Source organism: Ambystoma mexicanum, chromosome 8, assembly GCF_040938575.1.
Source record: "Ambystoma mexicanum isolate Mex_15411 chromosome 8, UKY_AmexF1_1, whole genome shotgun sequence".
Classification (NCBI taxonomy): Eukaryota; Metazoa; Chordata; class Amphibia; order Caudata; family Ambystomatidae; genus Ambystoma; species Ambystoma mexicanum.
This window is the reverse complement of record NC_090929.1, coordinates 579450603-579470566: the sequence shown is the minus strand read 5'-3', so window position 1 is coordinate 579470566 and position 19964 is coordinate 579450603. Positions and strand designations below refer to the sequence as shown.

The 19964-nt window shown below is 46.5% G+C and overlaps 1 protein-coding gene across 1 annotated transcript in view; it reads left to right on the top strand.

The window, feature by feature from the left end:
- Positions 1-19964, top strand: part of NPHP4 (nephrocystin 4) — a 1060260-nt gene that overhangs the window by 236475 nt on the left and 803821 nt on the right. The window contains exon 4 of the mRNA XM_069610268.1: positions 12996-13168. Within this exon, the coding sequence (XP_069466369.1) occupies positions 12996-13168 (173 nt within the window). The remainder of the gene's footprint in view (positions 1-12995; positions 13169-19964) is intronic.

The window sequence follows — 19964 nt, the reverse complement described above, 5'->3', positions numbered from 1 at the left end:
CCTTAGTTTGCTTACATGCCTGAGTTTCCCTGGTCTGGGGAACCCCCCCAGCAGGCAGGCCCATACCGTGTCCACTACTATTTTGACCCCTCTGCCTTCTAGTTTCTTCTTTACACCCCTCCAGAACCGCTCTCTGATCGGGCAAGACCAAAACATATGCACCATGCCTGCATTCTCTTCGTCGCACTTGGGGCATGCTTGCCGACCTGCATTCTCGAACCTCGATATCCTCCAAGGCGTCCTATAAGCCCTGTGTGTTATGTAAAGCTGTATCTGTTTCAGTCTCGCGTTTCTAGACACCTTCTTATGATACCTTTGCACCCGTTCCCACATCCCATCTCCCATCTGGGCCCCAACCTCCGTTTCCCAGTCTATTCTCAGCTGCGTGACCTCCTTCCCCAGTTTAGATATCAACATCTCGTACAGTCTGGAGACCTGATGGCCCCCCTCAGCTATATCATATATAACGTCTATGGTGGCGTCCAGTTCTTCCTCCAACACAGTTTCGGGCCACATTCTCTTAATCCTCTGTACCATTTTGTGGTACGTGATGTACTGGCCTTCGTGCAACCCAGCCTCCTCCCGCAGCCCCTCGAAGGTAACACAAGAGCCCCCCTGCCAAATATCCCCCATCGTTGCCACCCCAGCCGGCTCCCAGTGGGTCCGAAGTATCAGTCGCAGCTGAGCGTCTGCCCCTGTCAATACCACCAATGGCATCTGCGGCGAGCATGGGGATGGGTTCCCCATCAATTGGCATGCCCTGCGTCACACCTTCCACCCCAGCAGCATCATTTTAGGGCGCCCCACCATCTCCGCCCTGGGTGCCCACATAACTTCTTTCAGATAAAAGTGTGCACAGTCCCGCCCAAACAGCCTGAATTCGGAGGTCTCTTCATCAGATAGCCATTTGGCAACATATTACAACTGGCTCGCCACATAGTACGCCTCGTAATTGGGCAGCTTTATACCCCCTTCGTCATGGAAGTTCTGGAGCTTCCATAACGCCACTCTGTTTCGCGTGCCATGCCACAGAATGTCTCTACACATGCTATTCAGTATGGCAAAAAACCCTTTAGGAATCAGATACGGAATATTTCCGAAGTAATGTAGGAGCCTTGGCAGGACCACCATCTTTAGCATCGCCCCCTGCCCCATCATCGCCAAAGGCAGCTTCGCCCAAAACCGCATGCATTTCTCAATTTTTTGGATTGCCACCTCGGTATTACACCTATGCTCCTCCCCCATTGTGTGATATATATCTATCCCCAGGTACCGAAAAGTACTAACCGCCCACGGTACCTGTAAGACCGGTAGCCTCTCCGCTGGAACCCCTGTATACCCCCCCAACGGGAACAGACTAGACTTCTGGGGGTTCACCGCTATGCCTGATAGCTCAGCGTATCTCCCAAGCACTTCCAAAATGTACTGGAGGTTCTGCTCCGGGTACCGCACATACAGCAACATGTCATCCGCATATAGGGAGACCAAATGCCGCTCTCCGCTCACCTCGATGCCTATGGTGTCATATTGCTGCCTCAAGTAGATCGCGAGAGGCTCCAGGGCCAAAATGTAGAGCATGGAGGACCACGGGCATCCTTGTCTAGTACCCATACTAAGCTGCCACCTCTCTGATATCACAGATCCTGTCTTTACTCTGGCCAGCGGTTCACTATACAAAATCTCTGCCCACCTTACATAGCCAGGCCCTAACCCATAGTGTTTCAGGGCCGCCAGCAGCCACGGCCACTTGATGGAGCCGAAGGCCTTGATTGCATCCAGGGACACGATTGCCATTTCCTCCTCACTTCCGTTGCCAAACTCAATGATCCTCTGAAGTCGCCTATGGTTGTTGGTGATGTTTCTATGGGGGACATAGTCCGTTTGATCCGGATGTATTAACTTACCAATGACCTTTTTTAGTCTGTTCGCCAAGACCGCAGTTAATATCTTGCCGTCTTGGTTCAACATTGACACAGGTCTGAAGGAACCACAGCTGCGCCCTGGTTTATTTGGTTTAGGGAGAGGTACTATAACAGCCTCTCTCAGTGACTCCGGCAGGCGGCCCGTCTCGAACGCCTCATTTATCATCTCTAGCAGCGGGGGGAGGACCTCTTCTATATATACTTTGTAAAATTCGCTTGGGAGCCCGTCTGTCCCCGGGGTCTTACCAGAAGGCAACTGCCTCACCACCTCCCCCAGTTCTTCTAGGGTAATCGGGGAGTCCAATTCCTCTCTTTCCTCCTCACTGATATTGGGCAACCCCATATCCTCAAGTGTTTCTTCTATCATTGCCCGGCTACTTTCCCAGTCTTCCCCGTATAGCACTTTATAGTAATCCACAAACGCCTGATTAACCCCCTCCTGGGTGTCCTCCACGCTACCATCTTCCCTTTCGCCAAAAGTCTCCCCGGTTTGTCACCTCCCGCATGCTGTCTCTCTATGTACCTTTTATAGTTAAGGTTGCACAACCTCTCCCAACAATCCGCACATTTTTGCTGCAGCTTAAGTATCAAATCTAGTTTCTCTGCTGTATCGTCGCCGGCTTTTAAGGCCTCTTCCAATTTTGCTTCCATCTCCCTCAGTTCTGTTGAAACCCCACCCTGTAGGCCTTTGGATTTCGCCATGGCCGCCTTTCCGAAAATACTCCAATATTTTTTCCCTGTTCTTTATAGTTCAGTATTTTGGCAATTATCACTCGAGGAGGGACCCCCAGTCTTGGCTTCCGCATGAGGGCTCTATGTGCACGCTCGACCACAAATCCTTGCGAGAGTATACCTGCCCCGATTCCTTGTAGGAGTAGGTTCTCTATATAATCAGTCGGGTCCTGGCCCTCCTCGCCTTCCGGCAGACCCACCACACGAATGTTCTTTCTCCTCGCTCTCCCTTCTGCTTCTTCTGCTCGAGACTCCAGGTTGGCCACCTGTTGCTTGGGGACATGGATCTCTTTTGTATTGTTGGCACCGGTGTCCGTATTAGATTTCACTGCGCCCTCCAGGCTGCTTGTGCATTCCGCCAGTCCCGTGACATCCTGTCTCAGCAGGGAGACTTCGATGCCCACTGCTTCAATTTTAGCCTCCAGGGAAGTGCGTAGGTCCATCATCGCAACCCCCCAAGATTCCTTCAGCTCCGTAATGGCCTCCAAAATCTGACGATTATCAGCCGCTGTTGCTCCCTCAGCCTGTGCCATCGGGCCTTTGGTTGAGGTGGTCGCAGGAGACAGTTGTGCTTTCGCAAAAATGTCCATCGTGGTTTGTTTGGTCTTATTCTTGCCCACGGCCCCTCGCACCGCCATTTTCTGGTCACCGTAGGGTCTCCCTATCATGATTCAGCGACCGAGTGTCTCCCCAGCCACAATTTCCGCTCTTTACCGACTATCGTGGTGGTCTCCAGGCAGTCGCCACCTCCACCTCCTCTCACCACTGCTAGTTCAATGCCGGGCGAGCGCTTCTCGTGCTGGTCGTGGTGCGGCCTGCATTTTCACACCTCGGGCCCCTGCCGTCCGGCCAGTGCCCAAGCTTTCACGACTCAAGACCTGCGGCCCACAGGGGGTTTTTGTATTCCGCCTTCACCTCGTTCTTTTCCCGTGGCCGCCGCCTCTATTCGTCCTCTTCGGGTACCCTGGTTTTGTTTCTTTTGTTGTCGGCCATCTTGTGTGACAATGGACCGAGCCGCCGCCGTCCTTCGTTGAGCAATTTCTCCAGATTCCCGCTTACGATTTTCCTCGATCTTTATACAATGAGCGGAGCATCCATTCCCATGTGTGTGTGATAGATTCTGGAACCAGTGGCGCACTTTTAAAGGTAGTGTGTACGGATCAACTGTCGAATCCTCCGCAGCTCCACGGGAAGCTTGTCCTACTCCATGGCTGCTCAAGCCACGCCCCCTGTTTAGCAACCTTACCTGTGAAAAAGTTTTTTAATTCCGCTGCTATTTGTTCTCCGCCAATATATTTGCCAGTTTGGTGTGTAGATTGCTTTAAAAAAAGGCACAAACGGTAAAAGCATTACTGCACTTTTGTGGCTTTGTGGAAAGGTTGGTGGCAAAGAGATTGAAGACTACTTTGACCAACACCAGACAGGAATCAATGGTGCTAGGTCGACACTTCCAATTGTGTAATCTCTGTTTAAATGTTCACTTTTAACCCGTTTGTGCCAATCCACATAGATAGATCTGGTGGCAATTGAAAACCTAAAGCTGTGTCAGTGGTCGAGCCTGGCCTGCAGCTGAACATAAGCATTATGCAATGCCAGCGAGTGGGACAAAAGCAGCTTGGCCCATGTCAGTAGTGTGGCTAGCTTGAAGAAGGACTCTGACTAGAAGATGTTGTGATAATATTTGTTTATTTAAATAAAAGTGAAAAAGTCTTTCTATCATTGTTGCTAAAAGGGGGATTCCCTTCCCACAAAACTATACTAAGGGTGCTCAACAATAGTCAAAATAATAAACAAAGTCCTCTGCCCAAACCTGTCTTTTACCTGACCCTACCACTGAAGAAAACATAACTTAAACTAAGCAGTTATTTGATTTGACCTCTCCTGGGACTGCTGGGTACCCTTTCTTCTGTACCCATTTCTTTCCTTGTATAGAAGTTAGCAAAAATGCTCTAAAAAACAAGTGGTCTCAAATTCCTGAAAATTTTGAAGATCTGAATGTGTGTAGATTAACCCCTTTCCACCATTTGGCTGAGCCTCTCTTCTGTATTCACACTTTGGTTGTCCCTCGGTTCTTCTTTAATGTGTTCTATATTTATCTCCTTGTACTCTTCTGCTGCTGGTGACTGTCTCAGTTTCACAGTCTTATTTATTACCAAGGGTTGTTGGTAACCCTTTATCAGATACTCGTTCCTTGGTTCTGAATAGTGTCTGTATGCTCTTTGGCAGGTTATAATTCTTGGGTCTTCTGTTCTCTTTCATTCATTTTATATGTATCCCTTTGAGCCCTTCTGGTGCTGGTGGCTCTCTCAGTGTTACAGACTTATTTATTCCTCAGGATTGTTGGTAACTCCTTATCATATTCCTGAATTCTGCGTAATGTTGGTACACCGTTTGGCTGGTTATGATACTTGCGCCTTCTGAATTCTTTAATTTGTCCTATATTTATCTCTTTGAGCCTTTCTAATGCTGTTGGCTCTCTCAGTCTTATAGTCCTACTTATTGCCCAAGGGTGTTGGTAACCCCTAATTAGACATCCTTCCCTTGATTTTGCATAGTGTCTGTACGCCATTTGGTTTCATGAGTATACCTGGGTCGCCTGCCTTCTCACAATCCTTGGGCTTAAGGTATTCTTTCTCTCCCTCTGGGCCTTTCTGTCCTTGATCTGAGATTGGGGCTATTCTTCCATTTCCCCTTTGCTTTCTCTGGCTTCTCTGTCCTCTTCTACTGTGAGCAACCCTTGTGCTTTATCTGACGTGGTGCTTGCTTCGGTGAGGGGGCATTGACTTGTTTACGGTGTCGCACTCCTTTGCTGTCTGGAGTGTTGTATCTCACTCATCTCAACTTCTCGTTGCTCGTCAATTTTGTTGCAGCGAGTGGAGTTCCTCCCTGGCTGTCTCAATTCAGTGTCTTTCTTGGGCTCCAGGCTCATCATCTCCTTTGCTTGGTCACGCCTTCATCTGGGACTGGGTTTGCTTGGTCCTGGTCTCGCCGCAGTTACACGAATGATTGCCTGCTCGGGAGCATCCCTCTCCTTCTCCACTCAAGGCCTGCGCCACAGCTGATTCCGCTGTGAAGCACAGCTCTGACTCCAACTGACGTACACACATCGGATGCTCATCTCAACATATTCCTTCCCCTCTGTTCAAGGCTGATTACACGCTTATTCTTGTCCCATGACCAAGAAGGGGCATGTCGGGTATGATCAGCTGTCAAGTCCTCGTAGTAACCAGCATCACCTTGAGCCAAATGTTCGGAGATACTTTCAAGGCTTTTTTGAGTCCCATGGTTAAATGAATCATCTTCTTCCGAAATTCCCATGTATCCAGATATTGTTTTCTTTACAGGGAGTTTCACACAGGAATGTGAGTCCATGCCCCTCAGTGGTGGCCCCTCCCAGTGAGGTCCCGCTTTCCCAAACCCCTAGGGAGGAGTTTGCTTAGCAGCTCGCCTTTCTAGGCTCAAAGGGGATGGGTGGTCCCCACCCCTGTGAAAAAGGGACCAATTCTCCACATCATCACAGTAGGTAGCGGGAAGGAGTCTCTCCATGAGTACATTACTGCACCTTCTGTTCCGTAGCTGCGGCATGGACTCTTTGATGCTCAAGTGGAGGCACACAGAAGAAACTACAGTAATGATAACTTTAGCCTGCAGCTTTTTAATGGTCATTCACAAACCAGAAACCATGGGTGCCTTACCGCTCATGGGTGACTATTGTGTGCTCAGTACTCTTACAATCGTACTCCTCAAGATAATCTTCCCAGCATATGAGGTTGTGCTTCATGATTAAGGGGCTACACCTTTACAAGTTACCACCAGCTGCAGTCTTGGAGAGAGTTTCTCCTCATCTTGTGGCTAAAACAGAGTGAGTGATCCTAAGGACACCACAAATCTGATTGCCGGAATTTTTCCTTCCTTCTAACCAGCGTGGGGTCTGCAGATCTGGTTCTCAGAATGGAAAGTGTAGAAGTGGAAGTGGCAATGACTCCATGAACTTGAGTTGATAAGAGAGTCTCTTGGTTATTAGTTGTGTAGCGAGCCAGGTTTTGTGGGTTGCTGTTTTCTCACCAGTGTGAGAGATCAGAAATGTGAGATGGACCCAAAGGTATTCGTTTTCCCTCAAGTTGCCATTTTATTAAATAAAAAACAGTGAGACAAATGCCTATCTTTCCCTAACCTAACAGGGATGTCCCAGCGTAACAAACGAATGCTAAAGAAATATGACCTAGTGTTCAAAAAGTATCTGACCCTCACACTAATATACACAACAAAATTATACAAGGTTTGTTTGGCTGTCTTAAATTCCCAAAATAACATATCAAGTCAAACTCAAAAGTAATAAACAGTAATCAGTGTGACCTGTGTTGGATACCCTTCCCCTGGTTCAATTCAGGAATACCTGGAACAAAGTTCAGTATCAAGAAAGTTCTAGGTAATAACAAAGTTCCATTCAATGTAGCATACCAAGTCTTTTACATTCAATGTATCCTTTCACTTGGCAAAGTGAATATATCTCATCCAAAGGCTTATTTACCAAGCAAAGCATGTGTTAAATTTTTCCACAACCTCCTGCTTGGTAAAACAAAATTATTTTCCTGCAAACATAAATTCATAAATCAAAATGCAAGTGTTCTTTTCTCAAAAGGCCAGGCACTTGTTAGCACATCATACTTCTTCTTCAAAAGAAATTACTTTAGTCAGGATGGTTCAACAATGGGCCTCATTACACGGAAGGCGGTAAGGGTTAACGGTCACCGGTAATGATACCGGTGACCGTTAACCCTTACCGCCTTACTACGAGGTCCCTTTGCGGGTAGGTACTTTAACGCCTGCTGTTTAGCAGGTGTTAAAAACCAACCCGCAAAGGGACCAGGGTGCTAATTACGGTACCGCAATTTGCGGCACCGTAATTAGCGGCTTCCCCATTCCCATAGAGCCCTATGGGGCAAAAATGGGAATGGGGAAGGGCAATGGGCAATGGGGGAAGGGGGAATTACCGCCCCGCCAACCTTGGAATAGGGCGGTAATTCCCCTTTCCACCAAGGCGGTGCCAGTATTTTACCGGCATGGACCAAGGTGCTAATAACACCTTGGTCCTCCGCCTGCCGTGTAATGAGGCCCAATGTCTTTCCATAGTTCAAGTTCAACAAGACAAGGTGATGAAATGTACACTTCCTTTCCGCCACAACCTTTGACCACAAGCACAGAACTTTAAATCTTCTTCTTCCGGGTATACTTGCCTGCCAGGATAAAACTCCTACTAATACAATTGGCCTCTTTCTTTTATTACTCACCTGCTAGGATAAAACTCATACTACTACAATTTGTACTCTGTTGTAATGCTTGTTCTAAACTCTCCACACTAGAATCATGGATGAGGAGATTTGAACCAGCAACTGTTTCTGTTGATAGTCTTTGACAAAATGTTACATCTCTTTCCAAATCTATATTCCACAAAAGGATAATTGTTCTCTTGCTTGTCTTTTGGCTTTAGGCAATGCAGGTTACATTTCTTTACCCCTTGGTTTGTCATATGAGGAGGGCTTTGCACCAGTGGCCTTTGCTTTCTGGTTGTGCAACCTCTGGGATGCTGGCAATCCGGGTTACAATGATCTCCCAATTGACATCTCCTTTTGGGTGAATTGCACTCTGTTTGTCTAATTATCACTCTTCCCAGGCTTTGGTAATGGTGGTTACAATTGTCTGCTATTTGGAATCCCTCATTAGGAGAGTTGTGCACAGTTTGCCTTATTATCGCTTTTCTCTGGCTTTGGCAATGCAGGTTACAATGGTACCCTATTTGAAATCCCTCAGTAGGAGAGTTGCGCCCAGTTTGCATTAATTCAATTTTTCTGTATTCAAAATAAGCATTCTCACCTAACGCTCTCCTTCCGAGCGCCCTGGGGTCACCTGCTTCAGGTCAACTCACCAGTATGCCTTGGCGTCTCCTTCTGACTCGCTGGTGTTGCTGTCGGTCTCTTTGGGGGCTTCTTCTGCTTCTGCCAGCTCTGTTTGGTCTGCTGCCGTGAGCGCAGACCCTCAGTGAAGCCCTCGCAGCTCTATTGACTCTTTGGTGTAAATTCAATACCAGAGCCATTCACAGCATGTTGGGAACTCCTCTGCCACATGGTGTGGCTTGCTTCAGCACCGCTGAGTGCTCTCTGCATGGCCACGTCCGCCCGACATATACTGCATCTCCGAGCCCGAACTAGGGAGACCAATTGAGAACATTGTGTTAAGGGGTCTGAGCCCGATTGAGGGAGACCAATTCTGAATATTGTGCTAAAGGAGGTCCGAACCTGATGGAGAGTGACCCATGGTGAATAGTGATCCCGAGAACTTGTGAATATGAAAAACCTGGGAAGAAAGGAACTTTAGTGCTTGTTTATTACATCAGGCCCTCTGCAATAAAGAGACTTTGAATTGTAAAGAGATTTTGGGACAGAAGGCCCTGATACCCATGCTTTGAATTGTATCCTCGTGGCAGGGAAGCCAGAGTGTGTGTGAAGCTCAAACGTGCCGCTGTGTCCCGTACTGAAAACGTGGGAAAGGGAAGCCAACTGCTCAACTATCCTGACATATCCTTTCTTAAACACTTTCTTTTTGCATACATTGTTATCCCACATCAGTTGTATTTAGAAGTTAGGATTGGCAATAGGTTTATTAGTATAGGCCCTTTTATTTTGACAGAGACTCCACTAGGACTGCGTTATTTATTATTTGATAGTTGTAGCTTGCTTCCATCCTTAGATTTAGGGTCAGATAGGCTTTCAACCAACCCATTTAAGTTCGATAAACACCGTTGAACTGTGATCGCTTGTGTCTGGCTTCGCTGTTTGATACCATGCCTTCCTTACATAACTGAGAATGTTCAGACTTAAGGGAGATTGTTAAAGGAGTTGGTATTTTATCCTTGGGTTTATGACCTTTATATAAGGTAGAATCATAACAGCTATACCTTTTCCATGTTGGTAAAAAGGGTATTCATGTTCTGTACTTTTGGTAGTTCTGGGAGAGGGAACCACACAGGACAGCATGCTATTAGATATTTAGTTATTCAGGGAATCAGATCCTCAGAGGATGAATATTGCATCTCTCCTAATGGAGTCACCACTTCCCCCGACAGTCGTCTCCTTCCATGTGATCCTCCCTCATGATACCACCCCCAGGGACAGGATCAGGTAGCGGCTGCCTTCCCCTGGCCACATGGGAGGAGATTTTAGGCTGGGGTTTAGAGATGAGTCTGCAGGATTCATCACACCAAGCTTTAATTGTATTGCTGTGCCAGAGCTGGGATGTTTTTTTCTGTCGGCCTGCTGAACTTGTGAAGCAAAACACAACCTCTGTAATGACGTATGGCCTGTGCCACAAGGCCATTAACTTGTTCTGTGTGGTTGTAACAATACCATAACTTTGAACCCTACTTAAAAGGCTTGTAGCTTAGCTTCTTTTGTGTATGCTTTCTCCTGGTGGGGCTGTGCTGTTTCAAGATCAGTTTTCAACAGGCTTGGTATCTTTTCTGCATATACCTGGGTGTGTTGAACCATGGGGTGATTGCTAGTCTGTCGACTCCCGGGCCCTTCCCACTCATCTCTCCTGATATCATGCATATCCCTTGAGTTCCAGCCATATTCCAGCTGAAATGGGGAGAATTCCCTGGATTATCTGTGTTCCTTTCTCACAGCGAAAAGAGCTTATGGAATTAAATCAACCTCTCTACCAGTGCATCGGTCTGGGGGGTGATAAACCAATGTTCACAAGGTCTAAATGTTTGAGGTCGTACATTTTATCCGTTAGCTTAGACATGAAGCTACTTCTGTGGCCTGCTAGTAGCTCATGTGAAAAATGGGATGTGCACGTTGACGATATCCGTGGCATTGTTGCTTATCAGCGGAAAAGCCTCTGGATATCTGGTAGCATAATCCAGTATTAAGAGTATATATTCGACCCCGCACGGGAGGGTCCAGGGGTCCCATGATGACCATACTTATTTGATAGAACAGAATTTCGATGATAGACAATGGTTGGAGAGGGGCCCTAGGTACATCACCTAACAAAGTCTTCTGGAAGATTAGGCAGACTGTGGAGTAATGTTTGACCTGGACATACACACCCTGCCAGTAGAATCTGCTGAGTATGTTTTTCTGCATCTTCTTGAGCCCAGGTGTACAGCTGGCAGGAAGAAGTGAGCTTAACCCCATCACCACTTTCTAGAATTGATTCAGGAGCCAGAGCGGATAACCATCCCTCTTTGGAGTCACAAAGTTGGTACATTCCCCCTGTGGATTCACATCCGTTACGTACAGTAGCCCCGACCTGTCAATGAAATAGGGAGCCTTCAGAGGTTGACTTGGGATTCCAGATCTAGATTTACGCTATCTTTCAGCCTAAGCACGCTACGTGGTTTAACAGTTCTTTTTGTCTGCGCAACTCTCATGCTTCTACTTTGAGAATAGCCAGAGACACCCACTGTCATTGCAGAGTGTGATCGAACCCACGACTAAGACGCACCTGAATTCCGATCGAACCTCTGCCTAAGATCCACCTGAGTTCTGATCGAACCCTCGCCTAAGATCGGGCACGTTTGTCTTGGAAGCAAGACAACAAAGAGCAACACAGGTTTGAATCCTGGTCCATCGCTTACAGACTGGTCTCCAGTATTAAGCCTGTGATGAAAGATAAATTCAATAAGGTCCAGCTGAATTTGGTAAACACTGTTGAAGCCATGGTCCAGGCTAAGTGCCCTGAGACCTTTGGGTGAGTGAATGCGCTATATAAGAAATTCTTTAGTTAGTTAGCTTGCTCTCCTCTACAGAGCAAGTTGGGATTTCTGCCCCCCCTACTGCACACAATTGTTAACTAAACTGATAGGATAGAGGGTATGTCACTAACCTTTGACCCTGACGTAGTATGGGGTTTTGCCACACTGGTAGTTGTCAAGTTTGAGGCCCTCCATCAGAATGGGGAGTTTTTTTCCACACCCGATTATAAGGAATATGGGGGAAACTACAAGTTAAAATATTATGGTATTTGATGTTTTGCATTGAAATCTGTTTATTTTTTCCTCCCTCCGAAAGGAGCCCCCTGAAAGTGTGATTTTACAATTCATCATCAACATGAATATACAACCCTTCCCACTTACTTCATTATATAAATTGTGTATCTCAAAAACATGCTAATTTATGACCCATGTGCAGATGGGAAGCTGATAGGCATTTGCTCCTCTATCTTACTTCAAACTCCCAACATACATTTCTACAATACAAACGTCATGCAGCATTACTATAGCTCTGTGACAATAGCGCTATTCAGTCTGAACATATCTGATGAATGCCCTAGATGTGGTCACAATAGATGGGCTCCTACCGGTCTCCAGGAACTGCCCCCCAATTTCGGCTTTATCAGGTGATGTTTAGGCCCTAATAATTAATATCACTGGTCTTTCCCTCCTAATATACCTCTTGAGAGCTATAAATGATGTAGATTTGTGAGGATGGGTTTCTTAATGGCTAAATGGGTCCTAGCTAAACATTCGAAGAAGGAATTTCTTCCTACTGCAAAAGGGAATGGCGAAATCATCTGGTATGGTGTAATGATCAAGAGAAGCCTTGGAGGGACATTACTTCCCCTGTGGCAAGAGCCAAGATTATTAAGCCATTGCTCTTTGCAGTTGGAAGACAGGTCTTCAAATGTTTAGCTAGAACCAATTTAGCCATCAAGAAACTCATTTGTAGAAATCTTCGGGGCCACTATCCTACATCATTGGTCTTGTCTCCGAAAATGCCTGAATTCTCGCCTGAATCTTAATCTTTGCATCTAGAATCTAGTACTAAGTGTTCTAGTTTAAGCATACATATTGCGTAAATTGGTATTTTGTTTTCTTAAATAAGTATAGCTCTTTGGACAACATACCTTGTGATGTGATGTATAGATGAATAATGCTTGTTTAGTGATGCCTGTATAGTGATACAAATAAAAAGTAATTTGAAATAAAAAATCTACTGTGATCGTTCTAGGATAAAAGAAAATCTGAAGCCAAATAGTTAATGTAGTTGACACATTTTTGCAATGATTATGTTGGACGTCTGAGAAATCTTAATAATTCCACTGTATTTTTTTGTCATAGTTTTGTATTTTTAACGTGTAGACCGTTTTATGCAGCTTGTTATGTTTGTAACTCGTCTGTTAAGCTCTCTAAAACTAGTCACATTGTAGCAGTCGAAGTGTATTTACAAAATGACGTTTCTGTGAAGAAAGCATGCAGAGATCTGTAGATTTATCATGGGCGAGTGGACTATTTGTTTCATGCAGTTGTTTGTAAAGCTCTGTGTTTGCCTTTTGCAGCCTGTATATTTCTATACATCTTTAAACCACACCAACGTTGTTGCAGTCGTAGAAGTAGTAGCCCTAGGCAGGAAAACCGATGGGACTAATCTTGATCTGTCTTGTGGATTCGGAATTCTGCGCCTCTTCGGTGACCAGCTGTCAACGACCGATTCCGACGGACAGAACAAGAGGTAATTATTTGAAAATTACTAATGCAACAAAGACTGTGGGTTAGGCACCTAAAATGTCTGGGAGCATAATAAAAAATATTTTCCTGAAGTATAGGAAAATGTGCCAGCCTGCAGGAATTCACAATTTGCCTTTGTGGTGGTAACTCAGGGTGATCATCGCCATACTTGGAAATATCCCTAATACAAAAGTGCACAAAAGGAGGACCTACTGTTATTTTGCCCCACTGTGATTATGCTTCCTATTGCCATCCTGAGCCTTCTGCGTGGCTTCCAGGGAGTTATGTTACACAATGCCTCATCGTTATTGGATCTCCATTGAGGTTTCATTAGCTAAAGAACAAAAGGCCAACTTCCTATTTGCTCAAGACAGGACTTTGCCAAACTCACCCTTCACCTCACTCCTCCTTCCACAGGGATCAGTAACAAAATGGCTACTGCTCTGCCAGAGTACAGGTATGAGTATTGGTTTCTAAACTCCTGCTCAACCACACATTACTAAATCTTTAAGAATTTTAGAGACGTCTTCTCGTTTTGTATCATTGTGATTTTACTACACAGTTCAGCCAACACGTGTTTCGACCCTTGCTGGGTCTTTTTCAAGGCACGTATCTAGGAGTTATTAAACATCAATGTGATGAACTCTGGATTAGTAGCTCGTGTTGGTTAGGGAATCTGAAGGTCCTGCAGATGAGTGGTCTCGGCAATCTACCAAACTTACTACAGCCACATCAGTCTCAATCATAAAGGTGAACCAGGCAACACATAAATGGAACACCTATTTTAGCCAGTTATGGTAGTGAAGATATACGCTCCTCTCAACACGTGATATCCAATAGACCAAATAATGGACACACCCCGTGAGGGAATGAGACCAGGAGATTAATTGCAAGTAAAACAAATGTATATATAATAAAATATGCCTGCAGAGAACTCTGCTGTCCGAGAGCACTCTGCCGACAGATACACGTGCAGCAACTTAAAAAGGCACCAAGCGTCAGCTATGACATCACATATAACTAACAAACTAACACAATCGATTGGCTAGGTACACATACTAATCCCAGCTCCATATGGGTTGCCCGGGTTCCATTGGTTGCTCTCTCTTTGTCAGTCACAGTGCACGTGGACAGCTGGGCTCAACGTCGCGGTGAAGGTCGGGGAAGAGAGGCGCTGCAATGCTATCTGTCTCAGCTAAAACAATAGGAATGGTGGCGTGAGACAAATGGCAAACATAAAAGTAATTGCATGAATAGGGGTACTTTCAGAAACCATTGGCAGATATATTGGCATTCCGGCCCTTGTGCTCATGTGCTCATAAAACATGGTACCCCAGATCCAGGTGTCAGCCTCGTGCGTTTTGATCTACCTGATGCCTCATGATATAGATGGACATTTGTTCGTTTTGGGGAGGACATATAGGTACATAGGATTATGGCTATGGTGGGTGTCCTGGAATGGTCACTGTGAGGGGCCAGATGCACATCTACATTAAAGAGTAGAGGGGCGAGGAACCGGTGGACTGTGGCCTGGCAGCATGGGGGTCGAGAGAGCAAGGGCAGGTTAGTGGAGATGGATGGGCACATGGCCTGTGGCCTGTTATGGTCTCACACAGTGTAATGAGCTCATCTGACATGAAAGGATACTAAACATTGTAACAATGAATGGCTGGACTTCTGTGATAACAGGGCTCGTGTGGAGCTGGCAGGACGTGGTGGGAGCTCGGGCTGTCTGTGTGCGGCGCTGGGGAAGGGAGAGCTGTGGCTACTAAGAGATCGTTCTTGGGCCTAGTAAAAGATGGCATTCGGTGTAGCACAAAATGGAGTTGCTTGCCCATGACAAAGACATGGTTATTTGTTTGTTTACTAATATTATGTAGTGCAGAAGACGGAGAGGAGGGTGCGGGCGTCTCCCCCTTTAGCATATACTGCGACTCGTCAGTGTGGGAATGGTGAGTGGGGTGGGAAAGACTGCCTCTCCCCCAACATTCCCCCTTTTCGTTACTCCTAAAGTAACAAATACCCTCCCCCAGTGCATCTACGTTCCTCAGCCTTCTTACTGCTTCATCCCAGGCAGGGGTACCTTTTATGGGCATCCATGCTCTACACACACTTCCCAAACTTTCCCCATGCTGTGCATACTCTTCGGGAGTGCATATCATGTAGATACATCCCCCTCTAAGTCGACCCACACTTCCTTATAATTTTCGGGATCTTGGGGTTGCTTAATAGTAGTGTGATACAGATAATCGACTACGTCCCCTGTGTTATATATTGCCAGCATACCATATTTGGGCTCATTGCTTTCACCTGTTTGTACCTGTGCTTCTCTAGTATCATGAGGCACCTTATTACTATTTCTATTGCCAATAGTCACCATCATCATCATCGCACTACTAGGAATGGCCTTTACACAACAGCGAACCCCTAACTGGCAAACACAGAAGATAAACAGGAGGAAGACGATGATGGGGACCAGCATTTTCATTGCAATCCCAAGACATAAAGGAACCCAGCGAATGCCACGCTGAGCCAGTCACTTAGTTGAACATCTCCTTCTTTTCTCATTCTCACTCCCAGTTCATGTACAGCTGCAATCACGTGTGAGAGGGCCCCGTTTTCAGCATCTGAAGAAGCTATGAACGTGCGACATGAACTTCTGATTTCTCGGCAAACACCGCCCTCCGTAGCTGTGAGGAGGTCGAGCACGAAGTGGTTTTGCATTGTCATTAGTCTCAGTGATCTTAGTTCCACCTTGATGACCTTGAACCCCTCCTCAGTGTCGTTTGCCAGTTGGATCAGCTGCCAATTAATAATTTGGAGCCATTTGGTGTTCGCTCGTTCTTGGATGCTTGGGATTAGTAATGCGAAAAATGTCTCTGCTGAGTTGAAAAGTTTATATTCATTAGGAATTTGTACCAGGAGGTTGGAAGAGTCTTTAGAGAGGTAGTTGGATGCTCTCTTTTTGCGTGACACTGGATCTTGCAGCTTGTCTTCAGATAGTATGTCAAAGATGGTGGTTCTTCACTGGTAGGTTGGGGTGCCAGTTACTGTCTGTCGGGCACCATTTCCCCCCGGACATGCTTTTCTGGTATCACCAGCAGGGCGGAGTGCAGCATTGCCAGAGCACAGTAGCCCCTCCATGATGACGGGAGGTGCAAGTATGCCTGTTTGCCACATATCCAGTAATGGTCCATCAGGGCAGCAGTTCCTTTTCGCATGTCAGGGATGACGAGGGTTCTGTTGCAACGTGTGTTTGAGCCTATGGGTACTTTTCTTACTTTTCCTTACTCATGAAAGTATAGTTCATATTTTTCCATGTTGGATCTTTATCGGGTTTTCAAGTGCTGTGACCCATGTCAGCTTTGTGATGTGTTGGGTCCAGGTCTGGCACATGTGTCATCCATCCATTGCAGTATCTTGTCCGATAGGCCACGCAGTGCTTCAGCTTTACACATGACAGTTGCATCTTGCCATTTATTTTCTGGGAACATTGTCCCTTTTATTGCAAAAGATGGTTCCTTAAAACAAGTTGCACCTTCAGGTTTGTACTTGCATATTTTCTCATATGGAGGGAGCAGTTGCAGTTTCATTATGTGTGCCTGGAAGGTGCTCCTGGTTCTACATAGTGCGAGGTGGACGAGACATTGGGCTTCTACTATAGGGGTTTCTTGAGGTATCAGTGAACATGCATAGCAGCTACCATATGTGGCCTGCCTCCCAGTGGTACTCATGTCCGAGTACCATTTGTTAGACTGGTCCAGGTGGCAGAGGCCTTCTACCTTATCCAACGCCAACCCATGACATGCATCGTCTTTGTACTGTTGCATTTGCCTTTTCCTTATACAGGACATACTAGATCGGCCTCGAGCTAATGACCTTGTGGACCGCCTATCTGTGGTACCTGAGGGTTTGTATACGTTCATTGCTTTCAGGCGATAAATCGGAAATATTGCAGTATTCATATTTAAATTAGAGTCACTGTTAAATTGCCAATATTGAGAACTGGGGCGGGTACTTTGCGTGACAGTGGGCAACATAATATACATTTGATTAACAGTTGAAGTAGGTTTCTTAGTCGGTTGTGATGCAGTTTGTGGCATTGTAAACATGGTTGGGGTCAGGGACCCACTTTTCACATCACTTGTGCTGTCATTCTCATTATTTACCAATATCCCAGGCTGTGGGGTTTCCCTCGTGCGGTTGTTGTGTAGGGTAGTAATGTTTGGAGATGCATTATGATCCCATATTAGTTTTACCTCATCCCATATCAGTCTCCCCCTACCTGTATTAGTGTTCTCCCCTCCCCCCTTCTTTAATGTCTCCCCAAATAAAAGATGCACCCCAATATATACCCAGTACCAACATAATTCCTTGGGTGAATTAATGATTACCCCAAATTGGAGTACACGGGGAGGGGAAGGCGGTGAACTGTTTTACCCGTGCCAGCCAGTCCCGTTGTTGCTCCATTAAAGTGGTGATGTCTGCATGTTGAGCGGGTGGTGGTCTTTATGTAACCATAGGACTTCCCCCAGTGGGGCACCCACTACTGCCTGATTCATCTGTCGCCATATCTTCCCGGAGTCAATGGAAAGCCAGTCTTTAATTACTCTAATTTGAGCAGCCTTGTAATATGTACGAAGATCCGGCATGCCTAGCCCTCCTTTCTTGGTCGACAGCTGAAGTGTTCTCAATGCTACCCTGGGGGGCTTCTTCTTCCATACATATGCGCTGATATGTTTATATATGGCTCGGAAAATCGATTTCGGCACCGCGATCGGGAGAGCTTGGAAGAAGTCTAATAGTTTAGGAAGGACCGTCATTTTGATGACGTTGATTCTGCCTAGCCAGGAGGTAGAGAGAGGCCCCCAGGTGTGGAGTTGTTTTTTGAGTTGTTCAATCTCCACGGAGTAGTTAGCATTGTAAAGGCCCCTGAAAGATGGCGTTGGGTAGATTCCCAGTACTTTGAGACCTGTGTGCACCCCTCTGAATTGGTAGGATTGTTGGGCCTGCGTTAATTTGTCCCCCCCTTCAGTGTCAAGTTCAGAATCTCTGATTTGGCCAGGTTTACCTTCAGCCCTCCCACTTTTCAGAATCTCTGAATGTCTTTGATCACTGCTGGCAGGGATGTTTCTGGCGTCCCTAGGGTAAGGAGCATGTCGTCGGCATACGCCGATACTTTGTATTCTGCCCTCCCGAATAGTATGCCTCTGATGTCGTTATTCAGGCGAATGGTAGCTAGGAATGGTTCCAGATAGAGTACAAAAAGAAGGGCCGGCGACAGGGGCACCCCTGTTTGGTACATCTTGATAGTTTTATCTGGGGCGATAATTCCCCGTTTACCAGAATGCAGACCAACGGGTTGGTGTAGTTTGCTCTGATCATGGCCAAGAATTTCAGCCCCAGGCCCAGTTTCTGCAGTGTGCTGAATAGAAAGGACCACTCCACTCTGTCAAATGCTTTCTCAGCATCCAGAGAGAGGAGGACCGCCAGGGTTCCTCACTTCTGCGTTTTTTCCAGGATGTGGCAGACCCTCCTGATGTTGTGTGTTTGTCTCTGTCTGATAAACCCGGATTGGTTGGGGTGGATTAGTTGTGGTAATAGGCCCTCTAGTCTGCTGGCCAGAATTCTAGTGTAGATTTTAGCATCAATGTTTCTTTGTCTGGCTAGGCGAATAAGAGGATTTTTGCTTCCTCCATAGTAGCGGTGATATTACCAGAGGCGGCAAAGGTGATAAAAAGTGTCACAAGCCTGGGGGCCAGGATGTGCTGGTAGGTTTTGTAAAATCCTGGGCCGTACCGGTCTGGTCGGGGCTCTTCCCGAGGGGAGATCTTTGATCGCTTGGAGAACTTCCTCTTGGGTGATATCTGCCTCCAGGGCCCTACTTTTTGTGCTTGGTATTTGGGTCAGGGTAATCGATCTGAGGTAGTCCAATTGGTCTTCCTCGTCTGGATAGCCAGACCTGTAGAGATTCTCATAGAAAGTGGCAAATTGGGCTGCAATATCCAGGGTGGTGTGAACCTTCTCGCCGTGTGAGGTGGTAATCCCTTTAATCGTATGGGCAGCGGTCTTTTGCTTGAGCTGTCTTGCCAGCAGCCGGTCCGCCTTGTTGGCATGTACGTAATATTTGTGTTTGAGTGAGAGCAGAGCCCATTCAGCCTTTTTAGTTTGGAGCATATTCAGTTGCCCCCTAACATGCTGGAGTTTTTTACATAGAGTTCTCGTGGGATTGCGTGTCATCCTCCCCATTATGTCCTGTAGGTCTTTTTCTAGTTGGGTCTCCATGGCGCGCTTCTGTTTCTGCCAGCGAGCACGCAAGGCAATGATTTCCCCTCTGAGAGTAGCTTTGAAGGCATCCCAAATTGTCGCCTCCGCTACCCCCGAGTCCCCATTTAATTTGAAAAATTCCCTGATTTTTGCTTCTATGTCTGCTGGTAGAGCCACATCAGACATGGCTACTGTCGGGAATGTCCATGGCCACAGGCCCTGCCGGGGAAATTGATTGTTTATTGATACTAGGATTGGTGCGTGATCCTACAGGGTGATGGGTACCGTATATATAATGTGAGCTCTGCCTAATACGGTGGATGATCCCCAGATATGACTGATACGGGAAAAGGTTTGCTGGACGTGGGAGTAGAAAGTGAACCCTGTGTTGGCCTCCTTCAGTGCAACCCACAGGTCCTTAAGTGCAAGATGTTCCATCTTCCTCAGGAGGGCTGGTGTCGGCGAGGCCTGTGGGCTCTGGCATGTGGAGCTTCTGTCCATTTCGGGGTCCCACGCTAGATTAAAATCCCCCG